The sequence below is a fragment of the Lynx rufus genome, unplaced genomic scaffold (assembly GCF_022079265.1).
Source record: "Lynx rufus isolate CCGP_SWC_20201006 ecotype Redwood Valley unplaced genomic scaffold, mLynRuf1.p SCAF_21, whole genome shotgun sequence".
NCBI classification, from domain to species: domain Eukaryota; kingdom Metazoa; phylum Chordata; class Mammalia; order Carnivora; family Felidae; genus Lynx; species Lynx rufus.
Window position 1 is genome coordinate 19,044,623 of NW_025814836.1, and position 18,887 is coordinate 19,063,509.

Consider the following 18,887-nt stretch of genomic DNA (forward strand, 5'->3'; position numbering starts at 1 on the left):
GGCCACCTGTGTTGTTGCAGAAGACTGTTCCCCTCCTGTGGGGCAGGGGCTGGGACGATGGGCTTTGTTTCTTACTGCACAAAATACCCACCTACTGACAACCCAGAAGAGCTCTTTCTGAGCTGCCTCATTAAAGATAATTGCTGCTTGCAAGGCTCCTTCTTTCCCCAGCAGGATTTACATACAGCCTTGGGTGTTGAACAGGGATGGTCTCCACATGGCGTTGGGGTTGGTGGTCTGGGCTTGCCCCTCATCGGCTCCTGCTCTGGGAGGAGGGATAATCGGCCACCATTCCTGGCCCCGGGGAGGCTGACAGTGCTTCCCGTGGCCTTCCTGTCCACTTTTCCACATCAGGAACTACAACATAAATGCTCTGACAGTCACCTTGAGACAAGGTTCCCAAGGACTTCTTACTCCATCACTGATGGGCTCCCCTCCCCAAAGCTCCATCCCAGACACGGTCTGGCCCCTGGGTGTCCAAGGAACCAATGCAATTGGGTGTGCTGGCCAGAGACTGGGTGCAGATCCCACATCCACCACTGGGAGGATGGCAGCCATTCTCACTGCAGCCAGGCTCTCCGGGTGCCCAGTGTGGTATTTAGTGCTTTACAGAACCTGACCTCAATTCCATCAGCCCTGCCATCACTGAATTGGGGACACACACACACACGCACAGACCCACAGCCAGCTGGTTCTGCCCCCTGCCGCTACCAGTGTGAGCCCGTGGGGAGGAGCTTCAACCTCTTGCCTGGTTCCTCACCAGCAGGAAGCGGACAAGAATGCCCATCTCTGGGGTCACTGTGCGAATTAAAGGAGGCAATTATGCAAAGCGCTGGTCAGCGGCAACACAGAGGCTGGCACGCACATGGGGCCAGGCTCTGGAAAAGGCCTGCATGTCCCACGTCCGCAGCTCCAGAGAACGGGAGGCAGGTCGGCTTAGGCAGGCTCCTTCCTTCCTTGGCCTTCAGTATCCACCGCTCCTTGATTTAGACATCCGCTGGAGTTGTAGCTGGCGTGTCCCGCCTCCCTTGGGAATGCGCAAAGGTTACGTGTGCAAGTTTTGGGGCGTGCCCTTAAAGAGGCTTGCTGGTCACGTCCTCTTCTCCCCTTCCTACCAGCTGGAATGCAGAGGAGATGGCAGAAGCCGGGTAGCCATGTTGGGCCAGGAGATGGAAGCCTTGCACGCAAGCTGTCAGAGCAACAGGACAGGAGACGGCGGAGCTACCCTGGCCTTGGCTCGCTTACACTCACACTGAGGCTGCATAAATGCGAAATACCCCTTTACTTACCGTCTGTGCGAGCTGTCCTGCGGCCCATTAGGAGGCCGTCCCACCCCCTTCTGATGGCCACTGTCTGGGTCTCGTGCCTGCAAGGTGGCTGGCTGTCATTGCACCACAGGGGCAGGAGTGGGCAGTATGAGGGATGGGTGTCCCTCCCAGGGCTGTGCCTGGGGGCCGCGGAGGCAGCTGGGAGGGCGTCTCTGCTCGGCTGTTCTAAGTGTGCCATCTTTTTGAGATCGACTCACTAGTTCAAGTGATGCTCGTTGAACCTGGTGAGAAATGAGTTGTGACGCTGCTGGGGCATCTGAATCAGCTCTTCATGCCGTTAAAGGTCAGTTTGGGTTCCGGGGGCCTGCACACCGCCGAGGTTCCGGGCACCCGCTGCCCTGTCCCCTCGCTCACATGAGCCGCGAAGGCTCATAAAGGGACATCAGGGGACGGGAGCGTCAGAGAGGCCACCTTGGGCTAAGTAATACTGGTCCCTGGGGCGATGACACCACCCTACCCCTCGACCGGGGCTCACAGAGATGAGTGCATTTAGAGTTCCCCTCACAGGGGCTTTTCAGGAAAGCAATCTGGATTCTGCTGCTGAAATAATCCGAGGAAAGGAACCTCTCATCTGGGTGCCGGGGGGGTCCCTGGGGAGGGGGTCTCCGCACCCCCCAACTCACCAGAGGGGCAGACGCCAGTGAGTGGGGGGTAACTTCGAGCCCCGGCTAGTGGGGCAAAATCCAAGTCTGCCCGCACCTTGGGTCCGAACACTGGTCCCAGCACCCAGGGGAAGAAGCAAGATTTCAAGATTTTTCTCAGCTCTTTTATTAAGTTAGAAACAGAAGGAACACAAGTCGGGGGACACACCACTGCAAGGCCCGCTGTGCTGTGCGCGAAGTGTGGTCACTCCACCTTGGCTGTCCTGCAGCCCGGGGCCTCCGGCGGGCGGCTTCCCCACCACCCGCCTTCCCGGCCTCCCTGGTGGAGCCGTCTCCCGGAGCAAAGGAGGCCAGCCTCTGCTGTGGAAGGGCCTGCGGCCTCCAAGGGACCCGGGAACGCACTCCGCTTCCAGCTTTTCCCCAAGTGGCAGCCGATCGATGATGCCCAGTGCCCGGTGCTCCAGGGTGGGGGGCAACCTAGCCCCCGAGGTCCCTCCCCGAGAGATGCCCACAGGCCCAGTGGCAGCACAGAGGTCCTGTGAGGGGGCAGGGCGAGACCACAGACAGCAAGTGCTTTGTGATGTGGCCCCACCACCAGTTCAGCCCACTCTGGTGCCTCGGTCCTGAACCGGCCAAGTAGCACCGAGCGAACACCAGGCAGCTGGCAGGTGGCCGGGGAAGCCACAGGTTTGGTGCAGGCCCCTTCCCCCTCCAGTGGTGCCCCGGGGACTGGCAAGGAATGAGCCAGAAGCCTGAACACCAGGTGCGAGCTGACACCTCCAGAACCCCAGATACTGGGGACGCGCCGGTGAGGGACCCAGTGGCTGGGGAGGTGGAGAAATGAGCGAAGGACTGGCAGTTCTCTCGGGGACCACACTTGCCTTTTGCAGCTCAGGGAGCAAACCGGCCAGCTGGACGCCGGGGGTCACGGGCCTTGCTGCTGTCCTCCATGCTGGTGGGCTCCAGAGTGGGTGCCCTAAGGTGACCCTGGGGTCCCCAGCTCACACCTGCTCCGGGTCTAAGGGCCCTCACGGTCTGGTCGGGAGATGATGGGGTCATTGCCACCTCTTGGGACCGGCAGGCTCTGAGGGGGGCAGCCCCTGAGGGCACCCTCGTCTAACAGGACATGGGCCCCTGAGTCCCACTGCGATGGGGCACGAGTGTCCCTCTGCACCTGGCACAGCTGCCCTGACTGGGAGGAAGGTGGGGAGGTCACAGAGAGCACAGCCCCACCCTGGGGAGGGGCGCACAAGGGTTTCTGCTTTAACGCTGGGGGGTCTCGGGGCCATTTGCTAACGAAGTCCTGCAGGTGCCATGAGGTCACCCTATGGGTTTCTGCCCCCTACACAGTGTGTCTTCATTTCTCCCAGGTAGCTCTGCTCTCAGTCCTGGTGGACCCGGCTTCCATGAGGCCCGACACACCCCGTGCTGGGTGACATTACGGTCACAGCAGGGCGACGAGGCAAAGGCTGTTTTGTCAGTGCCGTGTGACCGCCTGGTGCCACCCACCCCAGCCCGCCCAGGGCTCCTCTCAGCCCCCCGAGCGGGGTTTGCGGCAACAGGCCACGACTCTGCGGATGTGTCTCTGCCCCAAGGCCGAGGGAGTCCTGGGGTCGGTCCACGCCCCTCTGGAAGGTCCTCTCCCCTGCAAACCACCTCACAGAGGCCAAGGCCTCAGGCAGACACACGGGGCTCTCGAGACAGCTTCTCGTCCCTTGTCTAAAGCTCACAACAGCCCCGAGAATGCTGCTCCCAGAGCCGGTGGGGACGGCTTCCGGCCACTTCAAGTGCTGGTGTGGGGCCGGGCCGGGCTTCCTGCAGTGGCAAACAGGGTCAGGGCCACTCTGGCGGTGAGGGCTGCGGCCGCGGGGTGGGGACAGACGCACGGAGTCTGCAGAGGAAGAGAGGGAGGGAGGGAGGCAGAGTGTGAATCATGCCCACATGGTTCTGTCCTACCCTGGAACAGAGTGATAATCAAGAGGCCACTGTGAGGGGCTAGAGCCTGGGGCCCGACAACAGAAGGCCCGGGTGTGAGAAGGCAGCTCTCTCGTTTACCAGCACTGCGGCCCCGAGCCCTGGTCTCCCCGCCTGGAACAGGGGAACTACCCACCTGTCCATTCAGCCACTCCAACCACATGCCCGGCACACCCACGAGCCAGCAGGTGCCACACTAGGCCCTGGGGGACAGGAGGGCAAAGAAATACAGCTGCCGTCTCCTGGATCATCCCCCAGGTGGGAGACACTGCACGCTTGTACCAATAAGTGCATACAGTAATCACAAGTTGACGGAAGTGCTATGCATGAAAAACAAAAAATTATGGATAAGAACCAGGACTTTATTTTGGTGGAGGGTATGGGAAGGTGGCAATAATCTAACCTGAGACGTGAAGGATGGGCAGGAGTTTGCCAGAGGGGGAAACAGCAGTCCAGGCAGGAGGGAAGGCATGTGCAAAGGTCCTGAGGTAGGAATCCGGCACATTTGAAAATCGAAATAAAGTAGGCCAGTGAGGTGGAAACAGCGAGGGGGTAGACCTGGTCAGAGAGTAGGGGGCAGGAAGGGGTGGGCCGGCCATGTGGTTAGAAGAACGGGCCAGCTGTGGGCGGCAGCCAGCACATTCATTCACGCCCTCGACAGACATTCACTGTGCAGCCCATCGACCTGGGCCGTGATATAGGCTGTGGTGGCTGACGGTGGTGAATGAGGGGTGACCCTGTGGTCACCGAGCTCACACTCCAGTGCCAGCTTCCCAATCAATGCAGCGCTTGCTGTCTGAGCTTCAGCTTTTCCTGGGGAACACGAGGGGATGGATCTCAGCCTCCCAGAGAGGATGATGTGGTCTAATGCACGCGGAAGGCTTTGTGCAGAACCTCCTTGGAGCAGGTAAGATAACCCAGCAGCTGGCCAGCGCGGTCATCTTCAAAGCATAACCCATTGCGACAGCTCAGCATGACCCTGCGTGCGTTTGCGTGGAGATGTGGCTGTGGACGTGTGTCAGGAAGGGACACCCTCGGCTGGAGCCAGCAGGCAGAGGAAGAGGAAGCTCTTGGGACAGCGGTGGGGCCGTAGTCTACGAGCAGGTTCTCTGGAGTCCTGTGCGGAGGGGGCCGGGAGTTCTCCCGGAGGATTTTCGGGCGTCCTGCTCGTCCACGCACCATTTCAACACCAGATGCCACTTCCTCTGGCCAGTGCCGTAAGGGCCGTGGGCTCAGAGGCGGCCCTAACCAAGCAGGCCCATTTGTGCCCGGGACACGGATGATGTCTGGCCAGCATGATGAGCTGCCCGAAGCAGGTGTCACGGTGGCTCCGGAGAGGCACAGATAAGCCAGCCCTTGGCACGGGCAGGGGGAGCCCTCCAGAAAGCCTGCGTGTCCTTCCAGCCAACAGGCAAAGAGGCAACACGCTCTCTGCAGAACATCAACGAATGATGACGCCATTCTTGGTTTTAGAGCTGTGGTTCTATTTAACCAGCATGCTCGTGTCCACTGCACAGCCGTGTAAGAACTACACACATAAGGGGCTTTTACCTACTTGTCAGTCTTCACGGACTCAAGTAACATTTAAAAACTCAAGCCAGTGCTGGAATCCGTGGGGCTTTCTTCTTTCAAATGGGGTACACCTTCCCTCCCTCCCTGCCAAGGCTTCTAGAAGGTTGACTTGAGCTCTGTGGGGTCAGCACTCCCCAGGTGGTAGGCAGAGCAGCCACTGCTCCCTCAGCGGGGCTGGCGAAGGCCCTTCACAAGCGAGAAGCTGGGTCATGAGGCTTCTAGGACCCCGAGATACTCTTAAGGTGGCAAACCTAAACCTTGGGCCTGTCTGCCCCACACCCTCCGGACGCATGAGGCAGATGGGGCAGGGTGCTGTTCCCCTCTAGGCAGGGCCCCACTGCTGCCCCAGACCAAACCTCTGAGCCACCCACACCATGAGACCCTGACCTGGGGAACGGGGGCCCCTCTGGGCTGTCCCTTGTTGCTGAAGACAAGACTGCACCTAGGGGCACCCTGAAAGGCTGAGGAACTGGGGAGCCACACTGGCTGGCTCCTGAATTCCCTCCCAGCCCACACAGCTGCCCCCAGACTGGGACAGCCATGGGCCACCCCAAATTTTGGCAGGTGCTTCTCTGAGGCCTAGTCTCCTCATCTGTGAGAGGGGACACTCCTCCACCTTGCAGAGACAGGGCGTCAATGGTCACCCTGCCCGCACACACAACAGGTTCGCCCTGCCGGACTGCAGCAAGGGAGGGCGCTGGCTGCTGAACCCAGGCCTGGCATGGGGCCAACCCTGGTAAACACAAGCCCAGTGAAGACTCCAGGTGCATGGATGGATGCGTGGACAGACAGACGGAGCTGATGTGTTTCAAGAGGCCTGAACTCTTGCCCGGGCACCTTTCTCAATACACCAGGCCCGTCCATGTAGGTCTGCGCTCTGGGATTTCCTCTCGGTGGTGATTTCTTTGAAGGCAGGACAGAATGTGCTGAATTGCCCTGTGGTGGCAGTGACTGAGCCCCTCGTGGGGCCCCGAGGGGGACTAACCGGCTCAGCCTTTCCCAGGGCTGGGATTGGAGGCCCCTCCGCCCCCACACCCCAAGTGGCTGGGGCCTAACAATGCCTGTGCAGAGATGAGCTCCTGGTGGCCTGGATGCCTGCGCGACATGCTGGGTGGGGGTCAGGGGAGGAGACATGAGGGCAAGGGCTGTGCCTTTAAAGGGCTTGCTGGGGGCAGGGGGACTCAGTGGGAGAGAAAAAGAACTTTCGAGGCTGATCTACACTCGGTGAGTAACCCAGGGTAACCCAGCCCGGGCTCCGGGGGGCCTGCCATCATCCACATATGTAGATCTGGCTGGGTCACTGGGGCTGGTCCTGGAGGTCCGCCCTGCCTTTGACGAGGGCAGGCGGAGCTGAACTGAAGCAGGGCAGTGCAGGGCGCGGGAACCACCCAGGGTCAGCCTGGAGGGCAGAGCCTCGGGAGGGGCCGTCTCTCAGGCCCCAGAGGCACTGCGGGGAGGCTGGCTGGTGGGCTGCTGGGCCACGTAAAAAGACGGCTGGGATGCAGGACAAGAGCTGAAGGCTAAAAAGGCCCTCTGCCTCTGATGCAGATGTTGCTAGTGCAGGAGTTCGGGAAACGTGCAGGCTGGAGCTGCTCAGTCTCACCAGGCAGCGTGGCTCTGGGAGGGTAGGGCCCAGGCGTGGCGTTCCGGTCCCGTCCAGGACTGGCTCCATCCCGGGCAATCAGCCTCTTTGCACCTGCTTCCTCCTTCTGGAGATGGGGCTGACGACAGCACCCCCGCCACGGACTGGGCCGGACTGGAGGGACAAGGCCCCTGTTGCACTCAGATGTGCACATACAACGTGCCTCGTGACTACGGGCGATGGACCCTTCTAGAAGAAGGGGCTAGCCCAGGGACGTGGAGAGGGCCCCCACCGCCCAAAGCATCCCCAAACCATCGCGGCCACCATCCTTCTGCATCACTGCCTCGCATAAGCACCAACTCTCAACCCGCCCCTCACTTGGCCTCTTCAAATACTGTGAGTAACACGATTTTCACTCCTGTGTTTGAGATGGCAACACTGAGCTCAGGGGAGTTAGGTAACTGGGGTCAAGCAGCCAGTAAGAGCCAGAACCAAGGAACGACGTGTCCCTGGAAAGGGGGAAACTCCTGGAGAGGTAAAGGGCTCACTATGTCCCCTGGCCTGCCCCCACCTCCTCCCACACGGGGATGAACCATTGGTCAGGTCCGTGGGGAGGGGTGAGCACCAGTAGGAGGAACCCTCAGGCTCCACAGGTGAGCACCCCAGAGTGCAGGAACTGGGGGGTGACAGGAGGCACCACCATTCTCTTAAAGCTTATGCCCCAGGGGACCAACAACTTGGGCCGCTCAGATTTTTCTCTCCAAGAGGGAGAGAGTAGATTAAAACAAAACAGGACAACTTGGAAGCCCCCATCTATCTAGGCTGGCTTTTGGGGGTCTGAACACCCTGGACGTAGGAGGCGATGCGACCTGGGCCTGCCTGGCTTGTCCCTGTCAAGGCCTTGAAGGCCCGGCCACGCTGGTCTGGCTGGAGCATCCGCTCGCCTGGGGGAGCAGTCCCAGCGAAGTCAGAACCGCTCTGCTGTGGACAGCCTTCGGCACGCAGGCCAGCAGCCGCCATGTCACGGAGCAAATTAGGTTTTCGGTCCAGGCTGGCTCCTGAGGGGGTTTCTGTGATCTGCACTGAAGGGGGCACCTGGCCTGAGGGCCGATTTCTCAGAGCTGCCAGGGGGGTGCAGAGGCTTCCGGGTCAGCCTCAGAGCTGGGACTGGTCACCAGCCCTCCTGGGTAAGGAGAGCTGGCCTGTGCCAGAGGCAGAGCCTGGGATCTCCCACCCCAGGCCCCAGCCTCTCAGAGCCCCTGGGACCCATGCCTCCCTGCCTCCCACCCCAGAACCTGCTGCTCCTGTCCCAGGTGTGAGGGGTCCAGGAGGAGGACTAAGGGCCGGGACACACAGCCTGGCTTCCCCAGGGCCTGACCAAGGAGGATGGAACCAGAACTCAAACCTTTCCCTTGTGTCTACAAACCCACCAGCCCCTATTCCTGAGCTCCCGGACAGGCTGGCTCGGGACACCCTGATCCAACCTCAGGACTGGCACTGACCCTGCCCCTCAAAGAGGCCAGTCTGGATAAGCTGGTCCTTCCCTCCACTTGACTCTGCACCTGCCCTCAGGCCTTGGGCAAGTCCCTCCTTGTGTCCCCCCACCCCCCCAAATGGCACCTGTGCCCCTTAGCCCCCAGCATCCAGTGTCACCTCCCCCTTGGGTGAGGATCTCCTGTAATAATGGCACTGAGAACAAGGGTAGGAGCAGTACCTTGGGCAGCGCTCTGCAGCCGTCCTGCCCGGCCATGGTTCCCTCCTTCGGCATGCCGCCCGCGCTGAGGTGGCCTCTCACCATCTCGCAGGACAGGAGCGCCCCGCTGCCTCCACCGGGGGCCTGGCCCCCCAGCTCCAGCACCCCCCTGGCCCCTTGAGCGCTCTGCCCATCAATCATGTTCCTCACAGGTCCCCGGGGTGCTGCTCACGTGTTGGATACACGCTAGAGTCGCCTGGTCTGGGGTGTGGTGTGGGCTTTAGCATTCGTGTTGTAAAGAGGTCTGGTCTTTGCCCCTGGCTTCTGGGAGATGATGGGTCATACCCATTAGACTGTCTCCACCTAGGGCAGGATTTGGGATGGGCACATCTGCGTGACTTAGGGAAGGGGCTCTGGGTGATGCTGCACCAGCTGACCTGGAGGCAGAGTAACCACGTGGGCCATCAGTCGAGCCTACGTGATGGGGCCCCGGTAAAAACCCCGGACACCTGAGCCTGTGTGAGCCTTCCCGCTGGGGAATATTCTGTACGTACAGTCAGCCACTGATGTGGGCACAGTGACACCATCCTGACCGCGTGGGGAGAGGACCCTGCCCTGTTCGTCTCTGTCCTTGGCTGACCTCAATCTGCATCCCTTCCCTGTACTTGACCGTGACCGTGAAGAGGATGCCCTTATGTGGAGACTGCCCTCGCACTTGGCCGGCTGGCCTCAACTCCACGTGGTGTTGTCTGAGGACCCCAGTGACTCTGACGTGCAGCCGTGTCTGGGAAGCACCACACCTGTCTGAGGTGGCTGTCTCCACGTGGCAGGGGGCTGACATGCTTTGCTCAAGGTCAACTGCAAGCAAGGGGCAGAGCTAGGCTGTAGCTCCAGACCCAGAAAAGGGTCCCAGAGCACCCAGCCACCTGCTGCCCCATCCACCGTCCCCTGGAAGGACACAATGACCCTGACCCAGGTGGAAGGACACAGTGACCCTGACCCAGAGCGGGCCCGGGCCCCGGGGTGCTGGCGGCTCACCTGGCTGGGCCCTGCATGCACTCCTCACGAAGGCAGGTGTTTCCAGGTGCTGACAAAGGCAGTGGGGATGAGCGAGTAGGGCACCGTGGTGATGCAGTTCCACGTGTCCGACGTGGGGTCATAGCAGTCCAGGGTCTTACACCTCTGGGTCCCGAAGTAGCCCCCCACAACGTAGAGCTTGTTGCCCGAGGCCAGGGCGTGGCAGGACATGCGTTTGGCGGTCATGTCTCCGATCCGCGTCCACTGGTTGGTCTCACAGTCGAAGCGGTAGGCGGAGGCGGCCGTGAACTCGGTGTCACCGCCCATGATGAAGATCTGGCTGCCCAGCACGGCGGCCGCCGTGTACCGCCAAGGCTGGGGGCACTCGGCCTTGATGCTCCACCGGTTCTCCGAGGGGTCGTAGCACTGGACCTTGGACACCATGTCTCGGTGGATGCTGGTCCCCCCGAAAACAAACAGCTTCAGCTTGGCGCTCACCACCGCGGCATTGCTGACGCCGTCCCTCAACGGGGCCACCATGGTCCACTTGTTAGCCCCGGGGTCGTACTTCTCCACCTGCTTCAGGGAGACAGACGGGGAGGCCGGGAAGACGCCTGCCAGGGACGTGTGTCCCCCGACCACGTAGAGGCAGTTCTCCAGCTCGGCAGAGCCGTGGCCGAAGCGGGCGATCAGCATGGGCGCCGCCTTGGACCACTCTTCGTGGACGGTGTCATACACCCACACGTCCTTGGAGACCCCGTTCTCGGAGCCCCGGCCCCCGGTCACATAGACCTTGCAGCCGATGGCTGAGGCGCTGAACTCCTTGCGGGGGCTGGGCAGGTCCGCCTTGGGGATGATCTCCTTGGCCTTGTGGTCCACCTGGTAGATCTTGTCGCACATGAAGGTCTGGCCCCCCAGGATCAGCAGCGTGTGGCCTGCCTTGCGCGGCCGGGCGCAAGGGCTGGTGACCACCCCGTCGTTCTGCAGGATCTTGGTCTTGCAGCGGAGCGCCTCGTCCACGATGAGCCTGGTACGCTCGTCGGCCATGAGGAGGGCCTCGCCGGAGACGGCCTCCTTGAGGCAGTCGGACGGCAGCAGGGCCAGCCGCACGCTGCGGAGCAGCTCGGGCAGGTGCACCTTCCGCCGCTCGAGGTCGTGCTTCACCCACTGCAGGATGGCCTCGAAGACCACGCGCTCGTCCTCCGTCTCCAGCTCGTCGCTGGAGATGAGGTCCAGCAGGGTGTCCTTGGACAGGCTGTTGAAGTCCTCGCTCTGCCGCACCGCCTCGAAGTGCACCAGGCACATGCGCCACGAGAACTCGTACAGCCGGCGGCACTGGTGAGCGTCCGACAGGAGCATCATGCCCAGGCAGTTGGAGGGGAAGAGGTTCTTCTCCAGGAACTCGGCGGCGGCGTCCCGCACGTCGTGGAACTGCAGCATGTCACCGGCCTCCAGCAGAGACTCGGCGTTCTCCTCGTTGATGACGATGCGGGACGAGTAGGCGAAGTCCAGCAGCAGCTCCAGCACCTCGGGGTGCAGGTTGTCCTGGAAGTTGACCGTGTCGTCCCGGCTCTCCCGCAGGCCGTGGCTGAACATGGCCTCGAAGTAGCGGCTGGAGGCGGCCAGCACGGCGCGGTGGCAGGGGAAGGCACGGTCGCCTGCCCACAGCGTGACGTCCGTGAACATGCAGTGCTTGCGCAGGGTGTTGAGGTGGGCCAGCACGCAGTCGGGGTGGGAGGCTTTGTGGAAGAGGGTGATGTTCATGGACCCCGTGCTGCTCCGCGACTTTCGGGTCTCGTGGACGCTGACCGACATGCTGAGCCGACCTGCCAGGGGACAAGGCCACACAAGGTGAGAGGGGCTGGCCCTGTGCTTGGCCCACCCTTCAGCCCCTCCTCTCTCAGCTCCGCCCCTCCCCTTGACCACGTGGCCAGGGAACGTGCGGGTGGCAGTGGCTGGTCTGACCTCTGCCCTTCAGAAATTGCTTTTGTTGATTTCGGACCAGCTGTGGAACCGAACGTCTCTCTGGCCTGGAGATGAGCCACGTCTGGGTGGCTGTGAGCTGTGGCTGCCCACCCCGGGACAAGAGAACATGCAATATGGTGTCCCTGGGCCACTAAGCAGATAGCAGGTCGGGGTGGTGCTAAGTAGCCTGTGCCCTGGGCCACTTCCCACCCTCGAGCTGCCCTCTGGGGCCGAGGCTCCCGTGGCCCGTTTCTACAGCTGGGGAAGCCAAGGCTCAGAGAAGCAGAGTGGCTGGCTGCCCAAAGTGCCGGAGCCAGGATCCCCATGTGGGCCCTCCAGCTCCAAGCCCAATCTCGACTCTCCACAGGCCCAAGGAGGCTGATTCTTTCCGGGTTTTCTGTGGCAGACTGGAAACAAGGAGCCCAGGGAGCCATGGAGCCCGAGCAGGGCCTCACATGCCACCCCCCCTCCCCCACCCCCATGCTCCCAGCCAGACCTGGGCTGAGCTGGGCTCCTAGCAGCACTGGCCAGAGTCCCTCACCAACCCTGCCCTTGGGAAGTTCCCAAGAGCCACCGCTATAGCCTAAGGGCTCAGTGTAGACACGTTCTCCAAATCCAGGGTCTTCAGAGGCCACCTGACCCAGTGGGGATGAGCAAGGGTTTGAAGGCAAAGCTGGGCCGACAGCGGCTCACCTGAAAGACACCGGCTCAATTCTGAGGCCCCAAAAAGCAAGCCACAAGAAAGGCCCAGGTGACAGTAGGGCATGCTGACCACTAATGCAATCCAGATTTGCCTCAGCAACTGAGCTTGCAAATGAGCTTCCCTAGGCCCTACAGGCGACTCCAGGATCTTGGGCCATAGTGAGTGTCTCACCTGCCTCCCTCCTATGTCCTCCTCTGCCCTGCCCAGGACTTGGCCCTCAGAAGGCTGCTCTGTGTGGGCAGATACGGGCTTGTCACACACTTGAACGTGCGGGATTCCAAGGCATCTTCATTAAAGTCCAATAGACAGGGGCACCTGGGTGGCTCAGTCGGTTAAGTGTCTGAATCTTGATTTTGGCTCAGGTCATGATCTCATGGTTTGGTGAGTTCGAGCCCCACGTTGGGCTCTGTGCTGACTGTACAGAAACTGCTTGGGATTTTTTTTTTTCTCTATCTGTCCCTCCCCTGATCATGCTCTCTTGGTCTTTCTCAAAATAAATAAATAAAACTTAAAAAATATTAAAAAAATTTTAATGTTTATTCATTTGTGAGAGACAGAGTGAGCAGGGGAGGGGCAGAGAGAGAGGGAGACACAGAATCAGAAGCAGGCTCCAGGCTCTGAGCTGTCGGCACAGAGCCTGACATGGGGCTCGAACCCATGAATTATGAGATCACGACCTAAGCCGAAGTTGGCTGCTTAACCAACTGAGCCACCCAGGTGCCCCAAAACTTTAAAAAATGTTAAAAAAAAAAAAAACCCAAACCTAGCCTTTTTTCCTATTTAATTTTCAAAAGTATATAATTCTCCCAACCCCCACTCCAAGTCAATTTTCTGCTTAAGTAATAATCTGGTAAGGGAAGGAAGCGATTTCATGCTTCAGTGAAATCGTAAATTAGTGTCCAAGTACAGTGCTGTCTCTCTGCCTCACTCCTCCCCTGGCAAAGAGCCAAGGAAACCACAAACTGACGTGATCCGAGCTGCCTGGGCAAGGCCCCTGCTCCCTGGGCCCGGGCTGGGTCTGGCTCTGCTGCTCTGGCCCCCAAGCTCCAGGCAGACCTCGAGTCGATGATGCACCAGACACACCGCTGTGCACACCAGCCACTGGGCTCTGGGGTCATGAGGTGAGCCCACGGGGATGGGGGGTGCAGCGAGCACAAGAGTAAGAGAGGTGGGCCAAGGCTGGACAGGATAGTTCCTGTTCGATCGTCATCCTGGGGCACCCCTTCCCTGCAGCTCGGTGTTCTCTTCTGTAAAACGAAGTCCCTGTCCTGCTCAGGCCTCAGGGGCACTCAGCTGTTGGCAAGTATTTACGGAGCGTGACCTCTCAGCCTGGCCCTGGGGCTGGGTGGCACGGGGATCGGGAGGCCTCGGTGGCTTAGCCCCCCGAGGCTTTCCTGGCAGCTTGGCACGTACCCCAGATCTGAACTCCGGACCCTGCACCACGTTTCCCCGAATCTTGTTCACAGACATGTTCCCAAACACGGACGTTCATTGAGTTGACTCTATCCATCCCGTCCCCACTGTGTCTGGGCTGAGCAGGAGCGATGGCCTTTGACCTGTGCGCCACGCTGGGGGTGCGGCCCCAAGGACTCCAACTCAGGGGTCCAGGTGGAGACTCCCTACGGAGGGGGTTAAGGACGGGACAAAGCAGGACTCAAAGAATGAGAAAGCATCAAAAGGCAGGGCAAACCCACACAGAGCAGCCACGTTTGCCCTGGGAATGAGGTCAAGTGGTGACAAGGCCAGTGCTGAGTGGGCAGCCCAGGGCCCCAGAGCTGACTGATGTCTTGCTTAGCACCAAGATGCCTGCCCGCTGACGCAAATTCCCCGCACAGGCAAAGAGCCAGGGATGGGCGTACACACCCAAGCAGGTTCCCACCCCCAGATGGCTGCCTGTCTGGGCACCTCCGTGCCGAGGGCAGAGGCACCTGCCCGGCTGTTTCCTCAGATTGTCCCACCTCCTTGTGAGCAGTGCCTGCATCTGAGCCAACCTCCCAGAGACAGCAGCCATCGGTCATGCACGGACTTGCCCCGGTCCGTGAGGTGATGTTCCAGAAGCATCGTGATTCCAGAAGGTGCAGGGTCTCATCACCCCAGTTTACAGATGAGGATGCTGAGGCCCAGACACAGGAACAGAATCATGTGAGCTGCAAACCTGCACCCAGGTCCCTGAGGATCCCCAGGGCTGTGCCTCTGCTCTGGGCTGGCCGGCGTGGGAGGACCGGCCTAAGAGCCAGAGGCCCTGGGTGCTACTCGCCCTGTGTCGGGCCCCTCACCTCAACCACAGGACATCTGGAAGCGGCTCGCCTTGACCGTCACGCGTCCAGGAGAGCCCTCAGCATTTCCTCCAGACCCGCTGCTCCCCAGGCCAGGCAAACGGGAAATGGCACCAGCGTGCTCCTTCTTATTCAGGCCAAATGCCCAGGCTCCCTTCGTCCCTCCCCGGCACCAGCACCCGGCCCCCACCAAGTCCTGTGGCTCCTAAGTGAGCCCCGAGTCTGAGCCTTATCCCCACCTCTGTCCCTCCCTTGACCTCTGGAAACCCCTGACTGGCTTCTGCTTCTTTCTCCACGATCTGTGCTCCATCCAGAGACCAGAGCGATGATCCCATCACGCCCAGCTCGAAACCCTCCAGGGGTGTCCCAGCGCCCTCAGTGAAATCCTAAGTTCTCACCGTGGCAGCCAGGTCCCACATGAGTTGACCACTTCCTCACTGTGGCTACCCCTCTGTCATCACATCCTGCCACTTCCCAACTCGCTCGCCCCCTCAGGCCACACCAGACTTCTTACTGGGCCTCAGGACCTTTTCACAGGTTCCTCCTCGGACTGGAATGCTCCCCTGCCTGTCTACATGGCCCACTCCGTCACCTCCTCAAAGAGTGACCTGACCACCTTTTGGGGTCACCTCCTCTCCACACCTCACCCAATTCTGCCTTCCTCACAGCACCCACTGCTATGTTAATATGCGTTCGTCCCCAGTCTCCCCAACCTGCTGAAGGTGGACACCACGGGTAGGGCTAACTGATGCGACCCCAACACCCAGTGGGACCTGGCACAGAGCGGCCACTCGCCTCGACTGAATGAACCCCGCCTTTGCTCATGACGAAGCCTGGAGACGCATACAGTGCACGGAATCCCCTTCACCTTGAGCGCTCGTCCAGCTGCCCCAGAGAAGACGAAGGCTGGGCTGGAGAAGGCACTCGAGGGGGCCGCCACGATGGACGCGTGCGGTGGACACTCACAGCCTCGCTCGGGTCAGCGCTTGCAGAACCCGAGGCTGGGCATTTGGGCCCGGCTGGCCAAAGCGGCAGATCACTGGGCCCTGGCCCTGACCGTGGAGCCCGATCCGTGTGCAATCCTACCGGCCACCGTGATGGGCCAAGCAGACTCTTGTCTGCGACGTTTCCTGAACTGCAGGGGAAGGTAGAGGTGCCAAGAGCACTGGGGCAGGGCAGGGGCGGGAGTGGTCGGTGGCCGTGCCACCCAGGACGGGAGCTGCATGGAGGAGGCAGAGCCCACGGCCAGGCTGCCCTTCTGCTCCGAGAGGGCTTTCCATCCCTTGTCACCTAGAGCCGCAAGCAGTACGAGCACTCACTGCACATCAGTTCCTGGGGGTCAGTGACCAGGGGCTGCTCTCCTTGCTAAGGGGTCTTCTACCTTCTCCACCTGCAGGGAGGGCACCCCCCCGCACACCGAAAACGGGTTGTATGAGATGGTTTTCCGTGTTCACTACCAGTCACACAGGCAGCCCCACGCAGGGCGGAGGATACGCAGGGTGCAGGACACAGGCTCCCGGCCAGTGGCGGGAAGGGTGAACGTACCAGAGTGTGTGTGCCCCAAAGCGTGTCTGCCCAGAGCCTCCTTGGCTCCCTGCCTCGGGGGCCACGATAAATCAGACGCTCTCATGCTGTGTCACAGAACTACTCTGACTACCTAAGCGTTGTCCTGGGCTTTGATGGATTTAAGGCACGTGAAGTAATAGCCATGCTCCAAACGAGCAATTTCTCATCCTGCTAAGAGGTATTGACCCGCCTCAGACCACACTTCTGCTCACACTGAGATCTTCACCTGCACAGAAGCAGTTAAAGTGCACCCAACAACAATGTGCCCGGCTCATTTCTCCCATCACCCTTGGAAAGTTGAAGAAACACACAAGGAAACAAAGTAGCCAGTGGTGAGACCTGCAGAAGAAACTTGCCTGTTCTCCAAAGACCCCAGCCACAGGAAGCTGAAGGCCCCCACTCCCAGGGAGAAATGCGCCACAGGATCAAACTGCTGCCACTGTCCAGAAAGCCCGACTCCATCTGGCCGCAGCACCGACCCCCTCCCTGCCTCCCTCCACCTGCCAGGGGCCCGAGTTCCTCAAAATCAGGATGTCAACACTACTGCTCCTTGCGGGGGGCCAGAGGGAGTGGGAAAGCCCAGGGCCCCGCCCGGGGGTTGCAGGTAATGTGGTTCTGACTCACTCATCAACCATAAGCTTCCCGAACAATCCCCACGTGCTACGTACCAGGCATGAGAGACAGGGACGGACAGAGACAGGTTCCTGTCCCCGTGGGCCTGCGGTGTGGGAGGCGGAGACAGACCAGCAGTGAGGAAAACAAAACGGCAGTAGGTCACGGTGACAAGAAGATGGTGGGGTCACTTAGGCTTCTGTGAAGAGGGGACACGTGAGCTGAAGCTTAACCAATGAGCCAGGCTATGACGACAGGGGAAAGGACGCTTCCAAGGTGGCAGGGCTGCGGACACAAAGGCAGGGCAGAAACAAAGTTGGCCCGTTGAGGGAAGAGAAAGGCCAGGCCGACAGGTAGGGGCACAGTCACATGGGGCTGGGGGACGACTAAAGATGCCCACAAACTGTGACACGGCTTCCACTGACAGGCGGGGTCTATGTCCCCTCCCTTTGAGCAGGTTCTGTGACCGACCAAAGGGAGCCGGAGAGACGCTGTGCCCATTTCCGGGCCCAGACCTTCAGACACTGGCAGCTTCCACTCTTGCAGTGCCCCCTCCGGGGGAAGCCAGACAACGGGAGGCCTGACCACACCTCGAGGAGACGGCAGCCTGCCACGTGGAGGAGGGCAGCCCGGCCGTTCCCCCTGCCCTTCTGGCCACGGGAGCCCAGGCACCACACACGCGAGTGAGGAAGTCACCTTGGACAGCCCAGCTGCAGCAGGTGGGCCCCCGCCAGCAAGTCGGAACCGGGGCCCCAGACACTGGCCCCAGTGACTGCAAAGGTCACGCATCACCCAACCTCAAACCCTGAGACAGATCCTGACTGAGCAACTGCTGGAGGCCAGGCTACGTTGAAGGCCCAAACCAAATCAAGATGGCGGCTCTCACTCTTGAATCTCGGGGTCGAGATCAGGACACACGTAACAGAAAGGCCAAGGTGCGAGCGAGGGGGGAGGGGGCCTGGGGGTGGGGAGAGAAGGCAAGTATTCTGCAGATGCCTCTCTGGTGGCGGCATTCTGACGGCTGTGACCAAGTGGCCTGGAGGGAAGATCAGGGTTCCTCAGGGACGGCAGACAGAACGGGGTCCCTGAAGGCCACAGCCATGACCGTGTGGCGCTGGGAAAGTTCACTCGTCTCCCTGGGTCTGTTTCAACCACAGAGTGACACTAAAAGCAAGTGACAAACCAGACAGTACACGACACGCGCTTCCAGTGGCCTGGGCCTCTAGCATATGCTCACACGGCCAGCTGTTCCAGTACTGTTGCTGTTACTACCACGTCCGCTGAACAAAGAACGGAGCAGACACTCCGGATCCTGACTCCATCCCTACCCTCCGCTTTCTGGTTTCATTTTGTCTTGTAAGGAAGCTCTACGCCCAACGTGAAGTTTGAATTCACGACCCCGAGATCTAGAGGCACCCGCTCCACTGACAGCCAGCCAGGCGTCCCTCTGCTTTGCTCTGAATAAGGCAGTGCTCACGGTCTATTCGTGTTTAGGTTGTTCGGATTTTTTAAATGATTATATGATATTGTTGCGATCAGAAAAAAAAAAAATGCTAAAGGTTTCTGTCAAGCCTGTGAGGTCTGTGAAAAAGGAAGGAGTTAAATGCTATTAAACACCACATAAGCGCAGGGCTGTGTGATTCAACACCCGTTCCCAGGCAGGGATCTCGGGACTGACGCGTGACGCTGCGGCCCAGATGCCTGCCCCACCCCACCCCCACGTCTGGGGATCCAAGCACCTCGGGGAGCCTGCAGGGTGCAGGGGTATCCTTCTTCCCCTTGCCAAGTGGAAAGCAGACTAAGCACCCTTGTAGAGCACACAAATCTAATTGTTAATTGAAAGCAAATCAGTATGACCAGGGTAACTGAATCAGAGGCGCAGATCATTCCAGATACGAGTGCACTATCACACAAAGGGCCCTTTCCCTAAAAGCCTCTGCCTTTCAATGGTCCTTTCTTTAAGAAAGTTCAAAAAATTGTAGGTACCTTTTTATTAT

The 18,887-nt window shown here is 60.1% G+C and overlaps 1 protein-coding gene across 7 annotated transcripts in view; it reads right to left on the minus strand.

The window, feature by feature from the left end:
• Nucleotides 1-2,080: 2,080 nt before the first annotated feature.
• KLHL25 (kelch like family member 25) overlaps nucleotides 2,081-18,887 on the minus strand; it is a 34,129-nt gene continuing 17,322 nt past the window's right edge. The window contains exons 1-4 of one of the 7 annotated variants that reach the window (XM_047086824.1): nucleotides 14,713-14,823; nucleotides 14,395-14,549; nucleotides 9,790-11,594; nucleotides 2,081-3,821 (exon numbers count right to left, since the gene is read on the minus strand). In XM_047086824.1, the coding sequence (XP_046942780.1) occupies nucleotides 9,814-11,594; nucleotides 14,395-14,497 (1,884 nt within the window). In that variant the 5' untranslated portion in view covers nucleotides 14,498-14,549; nucleotides 14,713-14,823 and the 3' untranslated portion in view covers nucleotides 2,081-3,821; nucleotides 9,790-9,813. Of the gene's footprint in view, nucleotides 3,822-4,245; nucleotides 9,610-9,789; nucleotides 11,595-13,849; nucleotides 14,056-14,394; nucleotides 14,573-14,712; nucleotides 14,824-16,634; nucleotides 16,822-16,946; nucleotides 17,030-18,887 lie in introns of those variants that run through there. The other 6 variants (XM_047086821.1, XM_047086822.1, XM_047086825.1 and 3 more) reach the window with 6 other exon arrangements.